This window comes from Triticum aestivum, chromosome 7D, assembly GCF_018294505.1.
Source record: "Triticum aestivum cultivar Chinese Spring chromosome 7D, IWGSC CS RefSeq v2.1, whole genome shotgun sequence".
Taxonomy (NCBI): Eukaryota; Viridiplantae; Streptophyta; class Magnoliopsida; order Poales; family Poaceae; genus Triticum; species Triticum aestivum.
The window spans coordinates 381,659,583-381,677,365 of record NC_057814.1 but is presented as its reverse complement, the minus strand read 5'-3'; the positions used below and the strand labels follow the sequence as shown (position 1 = coordinate 381,677,365).

Genomic DNA, 17,783 nt, shown 5'->3' with positions numbered 1-17,783 from the left:
GGCTCCTTGCAGTAGCTATTAGCCTGCGCTTGAAGCGTTCCTGCTCGAGGGGCTCTTCGGGTACGATGAGGTCTTCGTCGCTGAGGCTTACCTCATCTTCGGAGAGCGGAAGGTAGTTGTCGTCCTCCGAATTGTCGCTGGGCAGGGCCTGTTCATCGGGGCTGGCTTGCCCGTTTTCCTGTTCCTCCTGTTCGGATCTTACTCCAACAGGGTCTTCGTTCTTTTCGGCGTCGTCCGGAGTACTATTTTCTCCGGTGCCATCGTTGCTGCGGTGTGACTTGGAGCGGCGTTTAGGGCGCCGGTACTTAGACTGTGTCTCAGGAGGTTTATTCTCAACTGGATCTCCTTTGCCATTGTCGCGAGCTTTTTTAGGTGTACCAACCATGTACACGTCTTATGAAGGGGTGGTCGTCCCACGCCTGGTGGCTGGCGGGTCTTGGCCTTGCTCCTTGTCGGCATCGTCGTCTATACCATCAATGTCTTCGAAGCCATAAGCAGGCATGTCGGTTAAGTCCTCGACAGTGGCTATGAAGTGGGTGGCGGGTGGGAGGCAAAATTCTCCATTATCAGCCCCTAGCTCGAACCAGACACAGTTCGGTCGCGAGTCCTCCGCCAGGGACAGGTTTTTTAATGAATTTAGCACATCGCCGAAGGGCGTGTGTTGGAAGATATCTACGGCGCTGAACTCGAAGATTGATATTCGATCCAACTCGGTGTCCGGGGGCGTGCGTGGTTCAGAACTTATAGCCGGAGACGAGTCCGGGATTCCGTTGACGCTGATATTGCCTGGTGTTGAGTCCGTGTGCGGCTCCAACGCCGCGGAGTCAGTGGCTTCGGATGGTGCAATCTGCTCCGGATCTAAGGCCGTAGTAGTTACAGGAACCATCTCCTGAATCTGGTCCGATGACAGATTTAAGTCATGTTCATCGGAGCGAAGGGGAGCGATCGCCGCGGTCTCAAATCCATTGAAGATCAAGTCTCCACGAATATCCGTGACATAGTTCAAGCTTCCAAATCTGACCTGGTGGCCAGGGGTGTAGCTATCGATCTGCTCCAGATGGCCAAGCGAGTTGGCCGCAGTGCGAAGCCGCCGAATACGAAAATCTGTCCGGGGAGGAAGGTTTATCCTTAGACAGCGTCACTATAGACGATCGAAGGGGCCATCGGACCTTTCGTCGACGGCACAATGGAACTCTCAATGAAAGCACCAATGTCGGTGTCAAAACCGGCAGATCTCGGGTAGGGGGTCCCGAACTGTGCGTCTAGGATCGATGGTAACAGGAGACGGGGGACACGATGTTTACCCAGGTTCGGGCCCTCTCTATGGAGGTAATACCCTACTTCCTACTTGATTGATCTTGATGAATATGAGTATTACAAGAGTTGATCTACCACGAGATCGTAATGGCTAAACCCTAGAAGTCTAGCCTGTATGACTATGGTAATGAATATTTGTGTGCTATCCGGACTACGCCCTTCGGTTTATATAGACACCAGAGGGATCTAGGGTTACATAGAGTCGGTTACATAAGAAGGAATCTTCATAACTGGTCGCCAAGCTTGCCTTCCACGCCAAGGAGAGTCCAATCCGGACACGGGTACAGTCTTCGATCTTCACGTCTTCACAGCCCATCAGTCCGGCCCATGGATAACAGGCCGGACGCCCGAGGACCCCTTAGTCCAGGACTCCCTCACCCACGGCGCTCAATGACGCGGCCGAACTAGTGAAGTCCTGTGAAGCCTGCCAGTTTCACGCCAAGCAGATCCATCAGCCGGCTCAGGGCCTCCAGACCATCCCGCTCACATGGCCGTTCGCGGTCTGGGGGCTGGACATCTTGGGCCCGTTCCCTCGAGCGCCTGGGGGCTACCGTTACCTCTACGTCGCCATCGACAAGTTCACCAAGTGGGCGGAAGTGGAAGCCGTCCGCACTATCCCAGCTGGCTCCGCAGTCAAGTTCATCAAGGGTCTCGTGAGCCGCTTCTGGGTTCCCAGCCGCATCATCACAGATAACGGCTCGCAGTTCACTAGTAACCTCTTCAAAACATACTGTGCTAACCTTGGAATGCAGATCTGCTACACTTCAGTGGCACACCCCAGGAGCAATGGTCAGGCTGAACGCACCAACGCAGAGGTCCTGAGGGGCCTCAAGACCAGGACCTTCAAGAAGAAGCTCGAGGCCTGCGGCAGGGGCTGGCACGACGAGCTCCAGTCCGTGTTGTGGTCCATCCGCACCACCGCCACCAAGCCAACGGGCGAGACCCCGTTCTTCCTCGTCTACGGAGCCGAAGCGGTCCTCCCTCACGAGGTCAAGCATCGCTCCGCACGGGTCCTGGCGTTTGATGAAATGCAGCAGGACGCCACGCGGGGGATGGACCTCGTGCTGGGGGAGGAACGTCACCGTGAAGCTGCACTGAGGGCGGCAAGGTACCAGCAGGCGCTGCGGCGATACCACTGCCGCAACATCCGCTCCAGGATGCTCGAGGCGGGCGACCTCGTCCTGAGGCGGGTCCTCTCCAGGGAAGGGCTGCACAAGCTCTCACCTATGTGGGAGGGCCCGTTCAGGGTTGTCCATGTCTCCAGGCCTGGCGTCGCGCGCCTGGAGACGCAGGACGGGGTACCCATCCAGAACGCCTGGAACATCCAGTACCTCCGGAAGTTCTACCCATGAAGCAAGGCCCAGTGCCTATGAAGAAAGGCCCAGTGCCTGTGAAGAAGGCCCGGTGCCTGTGATGAATCGCCGCCCGTGACACTCTCACGTAATAATGAGTGGGGTTGTACACGCCCCGGAGTCTCAGGAGTGCCGCCCTCGGGCCTCGGGGGCTCCCTCCCACGCCTAGTGGCAGCACTTAGCTCCGCGCTGGTGAGAAGACTTGAATACTAGACTAGGTGCCGGACGCGGCTTTTCATTTGCTTTCCGTAGTTGGCTCGCCTATTTTTAATCGAAGTTTGCTTCTGGTGTTCCTTGCTGATTTGGTTCCGTCGCCGTTTGCCGCTATTTCCGACTCTAGTTCACCTGTGTTCTCTCTCTCGCATATCTCACGAGGGGCCTAGGCAGGTGCCCTCGCGAGCATTTTTCCTTCTGCATTTTTCCTTCTCTCTGCCTTCCGTCAACTTTCTCGCGAGGCACCCTCGTTCGAGCCCACAAGCTAGCGCATCTCTCCTAATCCGTGCCCCTCGGGTACCGCGATATGAAGCGTTGGGTCAAGGGTCGGGTGAACGATAAGTCTCCTAGCGAGCTTCCTAACGAATTTTTTGCAGTTCCTGAGCGGCCACTAAGTCAAGACGGACACGAGGAAACAAGTGCCTCGTGAAGAGGAAGCTGCCCCGAACGCGCCAAGCTAAGTTATCTCTGCACAAAATAACGACACAACACGGAAACAACAAGCATAGCGTAATGATTGAGGAATCATAGTTCGATACACGCCCCTCCGGGCCCATACTGGTTTCATTTTGATGCAGGAAAGAAAAGAAGAACAAAACAAAAGGGGCGCTCGCCCCTGCAGCGGTCCACGGGGGCAGGCCCCTGGCGATGTCCCGAGCTTAGCCGGATCCCTCCTCGCGCTTCACGCAGGCGCGGCGACAAGACGAGCCGCTACCACCTTTGAAGCGAGCGCGGCGGCGTGGCGGCTGGCCGTAGCCGCCGCTGCTGGAGCTGTCGCCGAGAGAAGAGCCACCGTAACTGGACGAGGCGCGGCCGGCGGGCTCGCCCTCGCCCTCGTCGCGGCCGTCACCGAGGCCGGGCACCTCCTCGCCGTCGTTCATCTCGGGGCAGCACCCGGCGCGGCGACCATCCTCCCCAAACACCCTCACGTAGAGGGTCGCGTCACCATCGTACTTGAAATGGAGGGTGCACCGCCTGCCCAGGCCGCACGCGCGGGTGAACGTCTGCCAACCGCGGGCCAGAGCTATGTTGCCCGCGGCGGAGACCTCAACCACGACCCAAGAGGCCCTGCTACAGCAGTCGTCCGCCTGCAGCCAGAGCCCGCCTGGACCAGAGGCTGGCAACTCATCGACGAAGAAGCGCGGAAGCTAAAGCCAGTTGTCGGCTGGCTCCTCCGACCAGACAACAAACTCCGGTAGCACCTCTGCCGAGTGGAAGCATGGTCGGGGAGGCCGCGCAACCACGGCACATCTCCCTTCATCGACGGGACTGCCGCGACCAGAGCGACCCCTGCCACGCGCAGCGGTGCCACCCCGGGAGTGGCGGGGCGTGGCGGGAGTCGCGGTGTGCTTACGGGGACGGCCGCGTCCCCGCTTGGGCGCCGGGGAGCCGGGCCCCTCGCGAGGGGCCTTTCCCTTCTCTGCGGCGTAGAACCTCTTCGACGGCGCCATGGGAGTCGGTGGTGGAGTAGAGGAGGAAGAAGCAAGCGGAATGGGCGACGGGGGCTCCGCCCCCTCCCTCATTTATAGCAGGAGAAGGCCAACCAGCGCCCTCCATGATCACAGGTAATGATGGTTTTCCTTGCATGTCGAAGGGACTTGTCAAGTCGAGCAGTTGCCGAGGCAGCGTGGGGAAGCGGAGACGCCCACGTCCAATCAACCACCACGCGTCGACCGAGGCCGCAGGCTATTGGGGCCCGCGGCGCTCCGCACTTGACCTTTGGCTTCGCCTCGAAGCCAAGCCCGAGCGCACCTTGGGCCCGGGGGCTACTGTCGGCGTTCTGGGAACGGGGGTCCCCAGACTTGCCTGCCTGCGGCCCACGTCGTGGCTGTGCTAGCAGGCCAGTACGGCCCATCTTCATCAACAAGGCATTAAGACCCTCGCGAGGGGCCAAGCCTCGTGAGGCGGACGACGCAAGACCTCCTTAGGAGCGGCCTCGCCAGGTAGGCTCGCGAGGGGCGGAGAGATCAAGGCAAGGCAGACCTCGCGAGGTTCTCGTGACGTGAGCCATGACGATCGAGACCAGGCGGGCGCCAGCGCATGCAGTGTCCTTGTTTCCCCTTTGGTGCTAAGGAGGCAAGTGCAGGCGCGGAGTACCGAGGCATCAAGCAAAGGTTTCCATATCGGTGCAACGAGACCAAGACCAGCAGGACGGCAAGACGGAGGTCACCATGGAGCCCAAGGCGGCGTCACCACCAGAGCCTTTTGCAGGCGAAGACTACTTTTGTCAGGATAAGCTGTACAAGCGGTCCCCTTTCAAATTGTCCATTGTTGGCTCCCTTCCCGCTCAATATTTGGGGAGAGGACTAGTGCCTATATAAGTAGAACTAGCCACCACCGTAGGGGATAACTCATTCAGAGGCATCTCACCTGATCCTTAGCCACACACCGAGCACAAGAACACCTCAACCTCGGGAGGCTGTTCTTCCCCCTGTACTGTTCATCATCAGCCCAAGAGGCAATCCACCACCACCACACTGGAGTAGGGTATTACACCACAACAGTGGCCCGAACCAGTATAAATCTTGTGTCCCTTGTGTTGTGAGTTCGTCAAGTTCGTTCTTGAGATCTTAGCTAGTTAGGACGTGGATCGGTAGGGAGGAAATCTTCGCGCGCACCCCATTGTTCGAATCTTGAGGGTTTTGCCGGAACCAGTGACCTGACACAGCGTGAGTTCTGGGTCGAGAGATTGCCACCAGGGAGAGGCGGGCATGGAAGCGGAAGCACGAGAGATGTCCCGCCTCACCGCGAAAGCAGCCGACATGTCCCACCGCACGGCCGTAGCATCACAGAGGTCCCGCCGCGCCGTCGATGCAGTGGACTGGTTCGGTCGCGCCGCAGAAGCAGCAGAGATGTCCTCCCGCGCCACGGCGGCCTGTGAAAATGTCTCGCGGGCAGGCGAAGACTCTTACAGGCGCATGCATGCGATCGTCCATAGCCAGATGGATCAGATCTTCGGCTAGGCGAGGTTGCAGGACGACATGAAAGCCTCAGTTGAACAGGCTACCAGCGTCATCCGGTAACTAAATGAGAGCAATGCGCAGCTCCTAGCCGAGCATGACCTGCTGAGGGTGAAGATCGTTGGAAGTGTGGAGCAGCAGGAGGAGACCACTGCCTTGTTGAAGAGGACCGGTGTCATCATCGAGAAACTTATGGACAAGAATGCCATGCTGCACATCAAGAGGACACGAAAGAGCTCATTGCCACTCGCCGCAGAGACTAGTTCCCGCGGCCTACAACAACGCATCAAGAAAGTAGAGATCAGCGAGCCAGATCATTGTCTTCCTTCTTCTTTTGCCCTTGTGTATTTCTGGAATTGCCGCATGTGGCTTTTTTAATTATGTTCCTAAATATGTAAGACAATTATTATACACTGTCATCGTCCTTATGTTCATCAGTCTTGCTATAAGTCGCAGTCGATTCTATATAGGTCCTCAGATCTTACATCAAGATCCGTGCAAAAATTTCTTTTCAAATTTTCTTTTTTCTCTCTTAAATCTCGGTCCAATGAGGCATAGCCACACCGTGAAACAGGGGCTCTGGCGCCATTAACGGAGACGTTGGGAGGGAGGTGCGCGACGGATAGAGGTCAAAGGGCTCTTGTCCCGATGAGCATGCACAGGGGTCTAATCGCACGCCTCCCATACTCAAATAGCTACCCCGCATGGCACCTCCTAGCCAATAAAAAAGGGGACGCGTGGCGGTACGTAATTGGTAAGTAGAACGCCCACGGTTTCAATAATACTTGTGTTTCCGATTTGTAACGTGATAGCACTTGTTCCAAAATGACTTTGTTGATTGTTAATGTGTGCGTCTTCGAAAATCGGACAGAAAAATTACCACAGCTTGTTGGTGCCATGTCATGACACCATGACAAGTTTCATGATTTTCAGTCATGCTTTGGATTTACAGGAATTTAAAAACCAAGTTTCTCAATATTTTGAGCCGAGCCACGACGCCCAGATGTTTGAATTTCATTCCCATTTCTTGCATGGGACCTTGAAATTCACCCAAGGACACACATGTGATTTTTCAACCAACTTTGGTGCACTGGAGCATGTGCTTGTAATTCAAATTTGAATTATGCACATTAAATGCCCAGAAATTCAATTAATGTATAAAAAAGGCCAAACGAACCCGGAATACTTCCAAAATTTAGCACGATACTTCTATTTGGTCTAATCTACCTGTGTAAAAAAATAAGGCGGAAGGCAGTGTATGTCGTTTCGCACACGGAGGTGACACATTCCCTCTCAAAACAACGAGCCTTCTTAAGAGAAGCTCCGGTTTGCAAGAAGCTTGGACCAAAGATTGTCCCAGTTCGGCCAAAAAATTTACCACAGCATGTTGGTGCCATGTCATGACACCATGCCAAGTTTCATGATTTTCAGGCGTGTTTTGAATTTACAGGAATTAAAAAACCAAGTTTCTCAATCTTTCCGGCCGAGCCATGACTCCCAGATGTTTGAATTTCATTCTCATTTCTTTCATGGAACCTAGAAATTCACCCAAGGACACACATGTGATTTTTGAATCAACTTTGGTGCACTGGAGCATGTGCTTGTAATTCAAATTTGAATTATGCATATTAAATGCCCAGAAATCCAATTAATGTATAAAAAGGCCAAACGAACCCAGAATAATTCCAAAATTTAGCACGATACTTCTATTTGGTCTAATCTGCCTGTGTAAAAAAATTTAGGCAGGAGAAGGCAGTGTACGTATGTCATTTCGCACACGGAGGTGACACGTTCCCTCTCGGAACCACGAGCCTTCTTGAGAGAAGCTCCGGTTTGCAAGAAGCTTGTACCAAAGTTTGTCCCAATTCGGCCAAAAAATTTACCACAACATGTTGGTGCCATGTCATGACACCATGCCAAGTTTCATGATTTTTAGGCGTAGTTTTGGATTTACATGAATTAAAAAAACAACTTTCTCAATCTTTCCGGCCGAGCCACGACGCCCAGATGTTTGAATTTCATTCTCATTTCTTGCATGGGACCAGAAATTCACTCAAGGACACACATGTGATTTTTGAACCAACTTTGGTGCACTGGAGCATGTGCTTGTAGTTCAAATTTGAATTGTGCACATTAAATGCCCAGAAATTCGGTTAATGTATAAAAAAGGGCAAACAAACCCGAAATAATTCCAAAATTTAGCACGATACTTCTATTTGGTCTAATCTACTTGTGTAAAAAAATTAAGGCGGACAAGGCAGTGTACGTATGTCGTTTCACACACGGAGGTGACACGTTCCCTCTTGGAACCGCGAGCCTTCTTGAGAGAAGCTCCGGTTTTGCAAGAAGCTTGCACCAAAGCTTGTCCCAATTCGGCCAAAAAATTTACCACAACGTGTTGGTGCCATGTCATGACACCATGCCAAGTTTCATGATTTTCACGCGTGTTTTGGATTAACATGAATTAAAAAACCAAGTTTCCCAATCTTTTCGGCCGAGCCACGACGCCCAGATGTTTGAATTTCATTCCCATTTCTTGCATGGGACCTAGAAATTCACCCAAGGACACACATGTGTTTTTCAACCAACTTTGGTGCACTGGAGCATGTGCTTGTAGTTCAAATTTAAATTATGCACATTAAATGACCAGAAATTCAATTAATGTATAAGAAAGTCCAAATGAACCCGGAATAATTCCAAATTTTAACACGACACTCATATAGTTCTATGTTGCCTCTGTAAAAAATCAAGGGGGGGAGGCAGTGTTTATCATTTTACACACAAAGGTGACACGTCCCCCCTCGGGAACCACGAGTCTTTTCAAGAGAAGCTCCGGTTTGCAAGAAGCTTATACCAAAAACTTGTCCAAATGTGGCCAATTTTTTTACCACAGCATGTTGGTGCCATGAAATGACACCATGCCAAGTTTCATGTTTTGCAGCCGAGTTTTGAATTTCCAGGAATTTAAAAACCAAGTTTCTCAATGTTCCCGGCTGAGCCACGATGCCCAAATGTTTGAATTTCATTCCCATTTCTTGCATGGGACCTATAAATTCACCCAAAGACACACATGTGATTTTTGAACAAACTTTCGTGCAGTGGAGCATGTGCTTGTAGTTCAAATTTGAATTATGCACATTAAATGCCTAGAAACTCAATTAATGCATAAAAATGCCAAACGAACCCGGAATAATTGCACATTTAAACACGACACTCATGTAGTTGCATGTTCACTGTACATAAATGTTCTAGCATACACTTCACCATCCTTTCCCTCCGTAACACCATTTTGTCTTTCAAAACATAATAAAAAAATCAGGTATCACTGGTACGCGTCGGTCCTAAAGAAACGGTTTTTAACCCCTTTTCGCGACGGCATTTGGAACCGTCGCCAAATGAGTGTGTGCGATAGGGTGTCCTTCCCACACGACCCAGAAATCGTCAGGGATAGGCCCTCCTGGGACCCAGGCTGGGGTCGTGTGCGATCGGGTGAGGCATCAAAACCCAATCATTTCCGTAGGTATGTACATCCCACACGGTAATCCAAGAAAATCATTTCCATAGGTATGTACATCCCACACGGTAATCCAAGAAAATCATTTCCGTAGGTATGTACATCCCACACGGTAATCCGAGAAAATCATTTCCGTAGGTATGTACATCCCACACGGTGAATCCCAGAAAAAACATTTCCGTTCGTATGTATATCACACACAGTCAATCCAAGGAATACATTTCCGTTCTTATGTACATCCCACACAGTCAATCCAGTGAAAACGTTTCCGTTCGGACGTACATCCCACACAGTTTTATGTGTAGGCTCACGTGTGAAATGTGTAACTATCACACACGGTCTTCCTTGGTTAACTGTTTGCTTTTATCAACTATATCACACACGATTTGAGGAAGAAAACTCGGTGGCCTTGGGCTATCCATTGCAAGCGCTTTTACTGCTAATTTCAGTATTGTAACACCCCGGATGTAACCTTCCATATTTGTAACTTCAACTCTTGCCATTTCCGACTATGTGACATGATATTTCCTTCATGGTTGGGTTTTTGTCTTCGTTTTGCATTTTGTCCATGTCATGCATTTCATATCATGTCATCATGTGCATCTCATTTGCATTCGTGTTCGTCTCATGCATCCCAGCATTTTCCCCGGCGTCCGTTTCGCAATCCGACGCTCTCTCATGCACCCGGTGCATCCCTCTTGTCTCTTTTCGTGAGCGGGAGAAAAACGTTCTCGAAATGGGCCGAGATTTGTCAAGTGGCATTGGTACATCACCGGTAGACCGCCTGTCAAATTCCGTTCCATTTGGAGGTCGTTCCATGCCTCAACGGTTAACTGGGTAACCGCAAAAGCCTCTTTGGTGTTGCAGCCCAACACCCCTCCAAACAGCCCACTAGCCCATCTAAACCCCCTCCATGCTCTCCGTCGTTGGATCACGATCGTGTGGGCGAAAACCGCACCTCATTTGAACTCTCCTAGCTCCCTCTACCTATTTATATGTCCCTCTCCCCCGAAAATCCGGATGAATCCCTAGTCTACCACCTCCCCCGCACCGCGCCGGACATGTCCGCCGCTCCCCTTCACGTCGCTCCGACCAATGGCAAGCCGCCACCTCAGCATCACCGCCGCCCGCATCCAACCACACGCCGCCACCTGTCGCCGCATTCCTCCTCCACCGCGCAGGCCCGTGAGCCCATCCGAGGCCCGCCGGGCCCGGTCGTCGCCGCCCGCACCACGCGGCTCCCCGGGCCGCCGCGCCGCCCTCAGCCTCCTCCGCCGCCGTCCGCCTGCGCCTCCGGCGACCTCGCCGCCGGCCACCGGAGGGCTGCGCCACCCTTATTCCTCCCACCGGCGACCAGTGTCGCGCCCCCGCCTCTCTAGCGCCGCCCCGCGCCTCCCCCTTCGCCGCGACCCCGCCGTGCTCCGGGGACCTCGCTTCGCCGCCCCGTGCCGGATCCGGCGAGATCCGGCCGGAGGACCGCCACCGCGCCCAGATCCGGACCGGACCAACCTCGTCGGCGTCTTCCCCGACGACCCCGAGCCCCGGCGACGTCTTCTTCCAACTCCGGCGAGCCCTCCGTCCATCCTCAATCCGCGTGCCGGGTCAAACCCTAGATCTCGCGGGGTGAGATTTCCACTAAGTCCCGAAATCCCTGTTATTTTCATGCCTCCTTCATCATGCCACATCTTGGTGCACGTAGCTTCGATTCATGCATATATATGTCAAAATGTTCGTCTCGTTAAGCTCTTCATGTTAGTGGCATTTGCATGCATGTTACTGTCCATTATGATGCCGTTATCATCGTTGCAAGAGTGTTATATGATGTTAGCTGCTGGTTCTTAATAGAACTTGCTGATTTATCATTTTTGTTGCATTTTGTGTGTGCATCCTATGGGCATGATGTCTACCTTTTTTATGAGCTCCATCATGCCATCTTTACAAAGATGTAATCCATGTATTTTTATGAGTCTTGTAGTGAGTGCATCAAGCTCGTGAAGTAGGGTACTTGTTGTTATTGTTTTGTTAGGCTGGATCTGTCATATCATGATATGTTTGATTGGTGCTACCATCACATCCATGCATAATCTGAAGATGCTCCTTTAGGATGTTTTGTAGATATTGTTATGCTCTCCCCATCCATGTCTCTGGTTGCAATTATGGAGTGCTCTATATTGTCATTACCATGCTCTTCTTTTGCTATACTAGATGACCCGTTGCACCGATGGCGCAAAGGCCGAGTGCAAGCCAGGTATTAAATGAGTGTGCATTAAAATATGTAAACACAAAATAAAACATATGGAAATAAGTACGGATTGATGATGATACATGTTTTACATAAGATCTAAAATAATACTAAGTCATGTAGCAAAGGACTCTTATGATTTAGATTGGATAGATAATCATGCAGAGGCCTTTGAACATGCACTTCAAGGCGAAAGCATATATTTCTTTCATCATGGCTATTTGAAAAGCATACCACACAACAGTCTAAGCAACAAATAACCGATAGTTAAACGCACATGATGGTCTCAGGTGATTACATAAGATCCAAAAGGATGATAAACATAGAAGTCTTGGTAGGCATCTATACTAATGCTAAGTTATATAACAAGGGGCTCTTGCAACTTGCTTATGTAGACGATCAGGCACAATCCCTTGGAAGTGCATTTGAAGGCAAAAGCATATGCTTGCCCTTTGTTCATGTGTGCCCGATGGAAGAAGTCGCTCCAGCCTCTAGTGATGGTGGCCCTTTTGTCAACACCTTTGATAAAGCTGGATGTGATAGCAGTAGTTCCATCTCCAATAGTGATTGGCAGTTCACCCTGATCACCATCCATGTGTGGGAAAAGGGAACCCATAGAAAAGGGAACCGTAAAGTACTGAAAATAACAGTAAAGGTTAGTTAGTATATCATTTTATACCATGTCATTGTATGAAACAGAACATAGCAATTGCAAAGGATTACCATTCTTTTGATGTCTGTTGCAAATGTTTCTGTCATGTGGCACACATAGTAGCGATCAGGCGTGGTGATGTTGTGGATGATCTTTCACAGTCTAAGAACATTATGATTGTAGAGCTTAACTGTGTTGCCCCACACAATGTGGCGACTAAACTCATCTAAGTGGTCGATGCCAAGCTCACCTATGTGAAATTATACAAAGTTATGCCATGTAGCAGTTGTTGGAATGACAAGAGTAATGTAGCTCTTGCCACAGAGAATGTACTTTCCAAGCTTTAGATGGATTTTCTTGCCTTTGAACTTTCGGGTTGAGCTTACTTCGCGTGGGCGATGAATATACTCGAATGGCTTGTTATGCTTCCGACACAGTTCGTCTGTGATGAATAGTTAAGAAGATCATGGTAAGGAAAAATAATGTCTATGATTTGAAACCTAAGTCAAAATAGTCATCATAAGTATGTTTTTGAGCATTACCATGGGTAATTTGGCTACCGCTGATATCACTGGTTGTGTTTGCCTCCTCTTGTTTAACTGATGCCATCTGGAAAGAAGTAGTAGAGTAATTAAGCTGACTTATCTGCATGTGGTTTCAGTTGGGATGTCTAACACTGATGCATGTCTTAAACTCTTAATATAGTGAGACTGATTATTATTGGTCATTGGGAGGCTAAGTGAGTCCACCAGTTGAGGCAGCTAGGGGTCAATATAGGATTGTTTAACCAAATCAGATGACAGAGTAAATTTTCGTGAGGACCGCCTGGGAGGCCTTTTTTCACCAGCAATATTCCTCCTAGCTCATTTCATCCTCATCTACACCGCATGTGCTTCATCAGTGCACATGTCAATTAGGTTCAGTTTATACAATAGATACATATGAAATTGTGAACAAGAAAAGAAATACATAGGAAGAATCAAGCACCACGAATATCTCGACAGTGACTATATAAGACCAAAACGACGTACAAGACACATTCATCCCAGCAATACAGCATAAACTATTTTTCTATGCTCGCAGTGGCGACAAAGTATATGAACTTGCTTTATTTTGCAAACGGGAACCTCTCTACTATTGCATCCAATCGCAGACTCGGATACCCAATAACCCGTGGTGATTAACAAATAATTTAGAAATGAGTTGGCGATCAAGTGTGTGCATTTTATGACGTAATTTTACTTTTATTTTGTTTCAAAGGTGATATGCCTTAAATCATTTACTGAACTTTCAATTCTTTTTCGGAACTAGGCGAGTAAATACAATTTGTTATCTGCCATCCTAAATTATTTGCCATGCGATCCATGTAAATTTTAGTACCTTATACTTAGGCATATGAGAGTAATTTGTAACTGAAGGAAGATTGACGCCGTGATAGTGCCAACTCATTTCTATTTGGTTGAGGATGGGAATCCAACAGGTGCGAGAAACATAGGTTGTAGGTACCTGTGAGCAACCACATCACTGAAAAACACATCCTGCTATCCTGCAACCTGTGGCCAAAGTCCATCCAACCTCTGCATGGCAGTAAGGATAAACCAAGATCGATGTCATGATAAAGCTTTCGAAAAAATAGCATACCATATACGCCTTCAAGATTGACATTTATAAAGAAGCCTTTCATGTCAATACCCAACAGAAAACATTTTGCACAAGAACATGGCATCCCTAACTTAAGAATGTGTGACTCATTCTGCCAGGTCTTTGGAGTTTATGATTTTTAATTTCTATATGAATGGTAGTAAGTTAAGAGACATCGGCACATTTAATCGTACATTCTCAAGCACCAATAACACCTATTTGAATAGCAGGAACTTCCAAAATTAAATGGACTGGTGCTTACATTATTGCAAGCTAAATGTACGGACATAGGAAATCATAATTAGTATAGACGCACACTAAATGTTCAAACAATGGACAGTTGGTGCATGGATCAATAAAATAATTACATAAAAAATGAATGTTAGTGAACGGAGATGAATCTTCACTTGAGACTAAAGATAGAAAACAGGATGAACTCAGACCTGACCTTGCCTTCAAAAGAGGTGTGTCGATGGTAAAATACCTCTGAATTAAATCTTTGTTTCACCACAATTTTCAGAGGGCAAATTCCTTACAAACAAATTTTCAACATGCATGTATCTAGCAGTGTGAGTCTTTACTCGTCAATTCACAATAAGTGACATCAATACCGAGAGGGCGTATTTGATAATACATCCCACTAATATTCTGTTATGAGATGGGGCAAGGCTTGTTATATAAAATCTTTCGAGCATAGAGAAGTGCAGAATCAGAAAACAAAACAACTTGTCCTCCAATAATGTAAAATGAAGGCACACATGTACATGAAACATGGAATATAGCTGCAGTATTGGTTTACAGAAGAGAAAAGACAAGCTGCAGCTAAGAGAACATATATCTAAAAGGTTGCTGCTAAAAGAACAAATATCCATCGCCTAATAAAGAACCAAAATCTATCCAGTGAGCCCGAGAGACTGTTAGCTAGTCTGCTACAACCAACTATCTACGATTACACATCATCTTCATGAGGTAACAACACATGCTTGGAAGGAAATCAAGTTCTGATTATGCAACAGAAAAATGGCAGCCTGTAATTAAAGCATCATTGGCCAGTTTTCCACCCTCATAAGAATGGCCAAGGTTACATGAAAGCAGAAGCAATGTGTAACTAAGATGTAAGACCTTCCTTTTTATGTGTTGTGACACCACATAAGTTGCATCTGCAAAATCTACCTGATTAAATTGGATAACACTAGGAGCATCCTACAAATAAGAATGAATCAAATAGTAATTTTAGTCCATCAATTCAATCTTGTTCGGAACAGTGGGTAGCATCTGTAGCTAACAAGATCAACCATCAATGACTTATCATAAGTAAACACGACCAAATAATCAAGCAAAAAAACTGTAATCCCATCTCAGTCGAAAAATTAAAATCTCACCTCATTGTTCTTCTGGAGAGGTATCTCTGCAACCAGTCACGACATGAACAAGAAGAGAATGAGAGATTGTTGACTATCATGTGTATGCCTATTGCTTTCCTCAGCCAATGCATCCTACCATACCCCAGAACCTGTTGTACACAACACCAGATGGCGTCCATCGGCTGCTGGTCTTTGTCTTCTTCAGCTGTAAGCAACGTTGAAGCAAACGACAAGCCAGCGTTTAAGGCCATGGCCTGTTCCTTCCCCCGCTGGTCTCGCTTGCCCAATTCTTTCCCCTGCTGGGCTGGCCATCAGAGGTATATTACAAAATAAGAAATAAACCACAACACCTGCACAATATGGGCAGAAAGAGAGAGTGATAGAGATCAGGAGCGAAGGGGGAGAATGATGAAGAGAAGCTCACCAAAATGAGGAGAACTAATATCCAAACAGGAGAACTAATCTCTTAAGAAACTTTTCTTTACACTCTGCATGTGATATCTTGATCTATGCTACTCCAACTGTGAACCTGTCCAGTTGCTAACGCAAAGTAGCTGCCATTTATGGGACTTACATTCCCATATGCAGTTAACTCATGCCTGCGGATATTACATCTTGTCCGGACCAATTGCTTAACCCTTCTCCAAAATGAGGATTTTTTATAATAGTCTCAATTAATTTCGCTTGGTGATTATCCTTCAAATGAAAGATTAACAGGTCAAAAGCATCGCATGAAAAGAACATGATTGCATACTGCACATGTAAGAACATGAATATATGTAAAATGACAATGAGTATGAATGCATATTCATGCTGAAATTTGCAAAAATTAACAGACGAAGACTTAGTAAAATCAATATTCTATACCAAAAACATTAGAATGTACATACTATCAGAACTCCTCAATGGCTCACGCATAACATGCAGTAAGTTTTCTCTGAATTTTGTTCTAAAATTACATGATGGCGAACACTGCAGGCCAGCAAGACAATTGATGAACTACTTGGTATACAACGTCTAGTCAAGTGCTGCAAATATTCAATTGACAAATAGTCCAGACAAAAGGTTTACCTGATTGCTGGCCGGCGTCTTCCATGACTTCCGTTCCAGTCTTTGCGTCGCTCCGCCCGACGTCACGACTACGGGGTGTGATAACCTACATGTATACATGTGTGTGAGTATTGTATGTAGTCTGCTGAGTAGGCCAGTACAGTGTACGTGTGTGCAGTTTTCCCCTATGCATACACGTACCTCCACCTCTCGAACATGGCTGCCCACGATCACCATCGTGACCCAGACGCCCTCTGTTCCCTCTGTATATGTACCCTCCAGATCAATAGAACAAGTGTGTTCGATCTCCTCCCTGAAACAGAGAAGACTTTCGTTGACAAATTCCAAAACTGTAATGTGAGACAAGATCACTGGCCAAGTCAAAGCTCTGAAGCAGAATTTCATTAACAAATTTGTTGCAGCAAAATCATGTGAGATAGAAATAAAGATGGAACCACCATAAGAACAAATTAGCTCATGAACACATCATAAAACATGACAGGGCAAATACTGCCCAAACAAAGTACAGAGAAGAGAGAAGAAGCAAAGAGAGAGGAGCACCTTGGCAAAATTTTGAAGGAAGACGTTTTCCAATCCTGGAGCTCCTGGAACCGGCGCCTTCATCCATGAGATGAGACGAGGAGAAGAGACGAGCTGCTCCTGCCGCCGCCAGCATCTCTCTCTACCCAGCACCACTGCCTGGAGTGCCGCCTTCCTCTCCTCTCCCGAGCACTCGTTGTTGACCTCCATGCCCTCGCTTCCGGACTCACTGCCTCTCCCACGGGGCCGCCTCCATCTCGAGCTCGCCTGCGGGCCGTCCTTCGCTCCCTCCGCCATGAGCACCTCCATCCTTGAGCGCCTCAACCCCAGAGCCATCGAAGGGCTAGCGTGGGGGTCGATGGTGTAGTCACGGGAAAGAAAGGGGAGGAGGAGGAAGGGGAGGATTAGGCGGTGGCTGGGAGGGAGGTCGAGGAGCTGGGAAGAGAAGGGAGGAGGTCGCGTGCGTGCGTTAGGTTTTCACCTGCCAGTAAATCAATCTGCTGCACCGAATCGAACAGCAAACTCCACCTCATTCCATTAGGCCCACACACAGCGCGGCCCTGATAACCCACAAGTATAGGGGATCAATTGTAGCCTCTTTTGATAATTAAGAGTGTCGAACCCAACGAGGAGCTAAAGATAGAACAAATATTTCCTCAAGTTCTATCTACCACCGATACTACTCTACACACGCTTGACGTTCGCTTTACCTAAAACAAGTATGAAACTAGAAGTACTTTGTAGGTGTTGTTGGATATGCCCTCTAATACATAGTCCTATCAACATACAAGTAACCCTATGGTGTGATCCACGCGCGCTCTTATATGATGGGCACCAAAGGACAGCAACATAACCACAAGCAAATTAAACCAATCATAGCAATTCACCAATTACCGATAGGACAATGAAAATCTACTCAGACCTCATAGGATGGCAAC

General features: G+C 48.6%; 1 protein-coding gene and 1 long non-coding RNA gene across 9 annotated transcripts; both read right to left on the bottom strand.

Annotated features, from left to right (window-relative positions):
• Window positions 1–11,758: 11,758 nt before the first annotated feature.
• LOC123163793 (uncharacterized) lies at window positions 11,759–12,500 on the bottom strand. Its single transcript, XR_006481998.1, has 2 exons — window positions 12,322–12,500; window positions 11,759–12,235 (listed from the first exon to the last, which is right to left on the bottom strand). It is a non-coding gene; the product is annotated as an uncharacterized lncRNA (long non-coding RNA).
• Window positions 12,501–12,605: 105 nt separating this feature from the next.
• Window positions 12,606–17,322, bottom strand: LOC123163792 (uncharacterized). Of its 8 annotated transcripts, XR_006481996.1 has the most exons (8): window positions 16,867–17,316; window positions 16,507–16,618; window positions 16,327–16,411; window positions 15,680–15,951; window positions 15,397–15,559; window positions 13,757–15,299; window positions 12,793–12,859; window positions 12,606–12,692 (listed from the first exon to the last, which is right to left on the bottom strand). XR_006481996.1 is itself a non-coding variant. In XM_044581175.1 (6 exons), exons 2-5 carry the CDS (start codon window positions 16,540–16,542, stop codon window positions 15,275–15,277), a joined length of 309 nt encoding a protein of 102 aa, XP_044437110.1. In that variant the 5' UTR covers window positions 16,543–16,618; window positions 16,867–17,322; the 3' UTR covers window positions 14,651–15,094; window position 15,274. The 8 variants fall into 8 exon arrangements, 3 of the variants coding, with proteins under 3 accessions (XP_044437110.1, XP_044437108.1, XP_044437111.1); XR_006481993.1 differs by having other exon boundaries at window positions 13,757–15,559; XR_006481995.1 differs by having other exon boundaries at window positions 13,757–15,605; window positions 15,830–15,951.
• Window positions 17,323–17,783: the final 461 nt, after the last annotated feature.

Coding starts and splice junctions, on each gene's coding strand:
- LOC123163792 (XM_044581173.1), bottom strand. CDS start 16,542: ATGGTGATCGTGGGCAGCCATGTTCGAGAGGTGGAG. Junction 16,412..16,506: donor GCCATGTTCGAGAGGTGGAG/GTACGTGTATGC, acceptor GTATACATGTAG/GTTATCACACCCCGTAGTCG. Junction 15,095..15,273: donor CTCTCCAGAAGAACAATGAG/GTGAGATTTTAA, acceptor TCTTATTTGTAG/GATGCTCCTAGTGTTATCCA.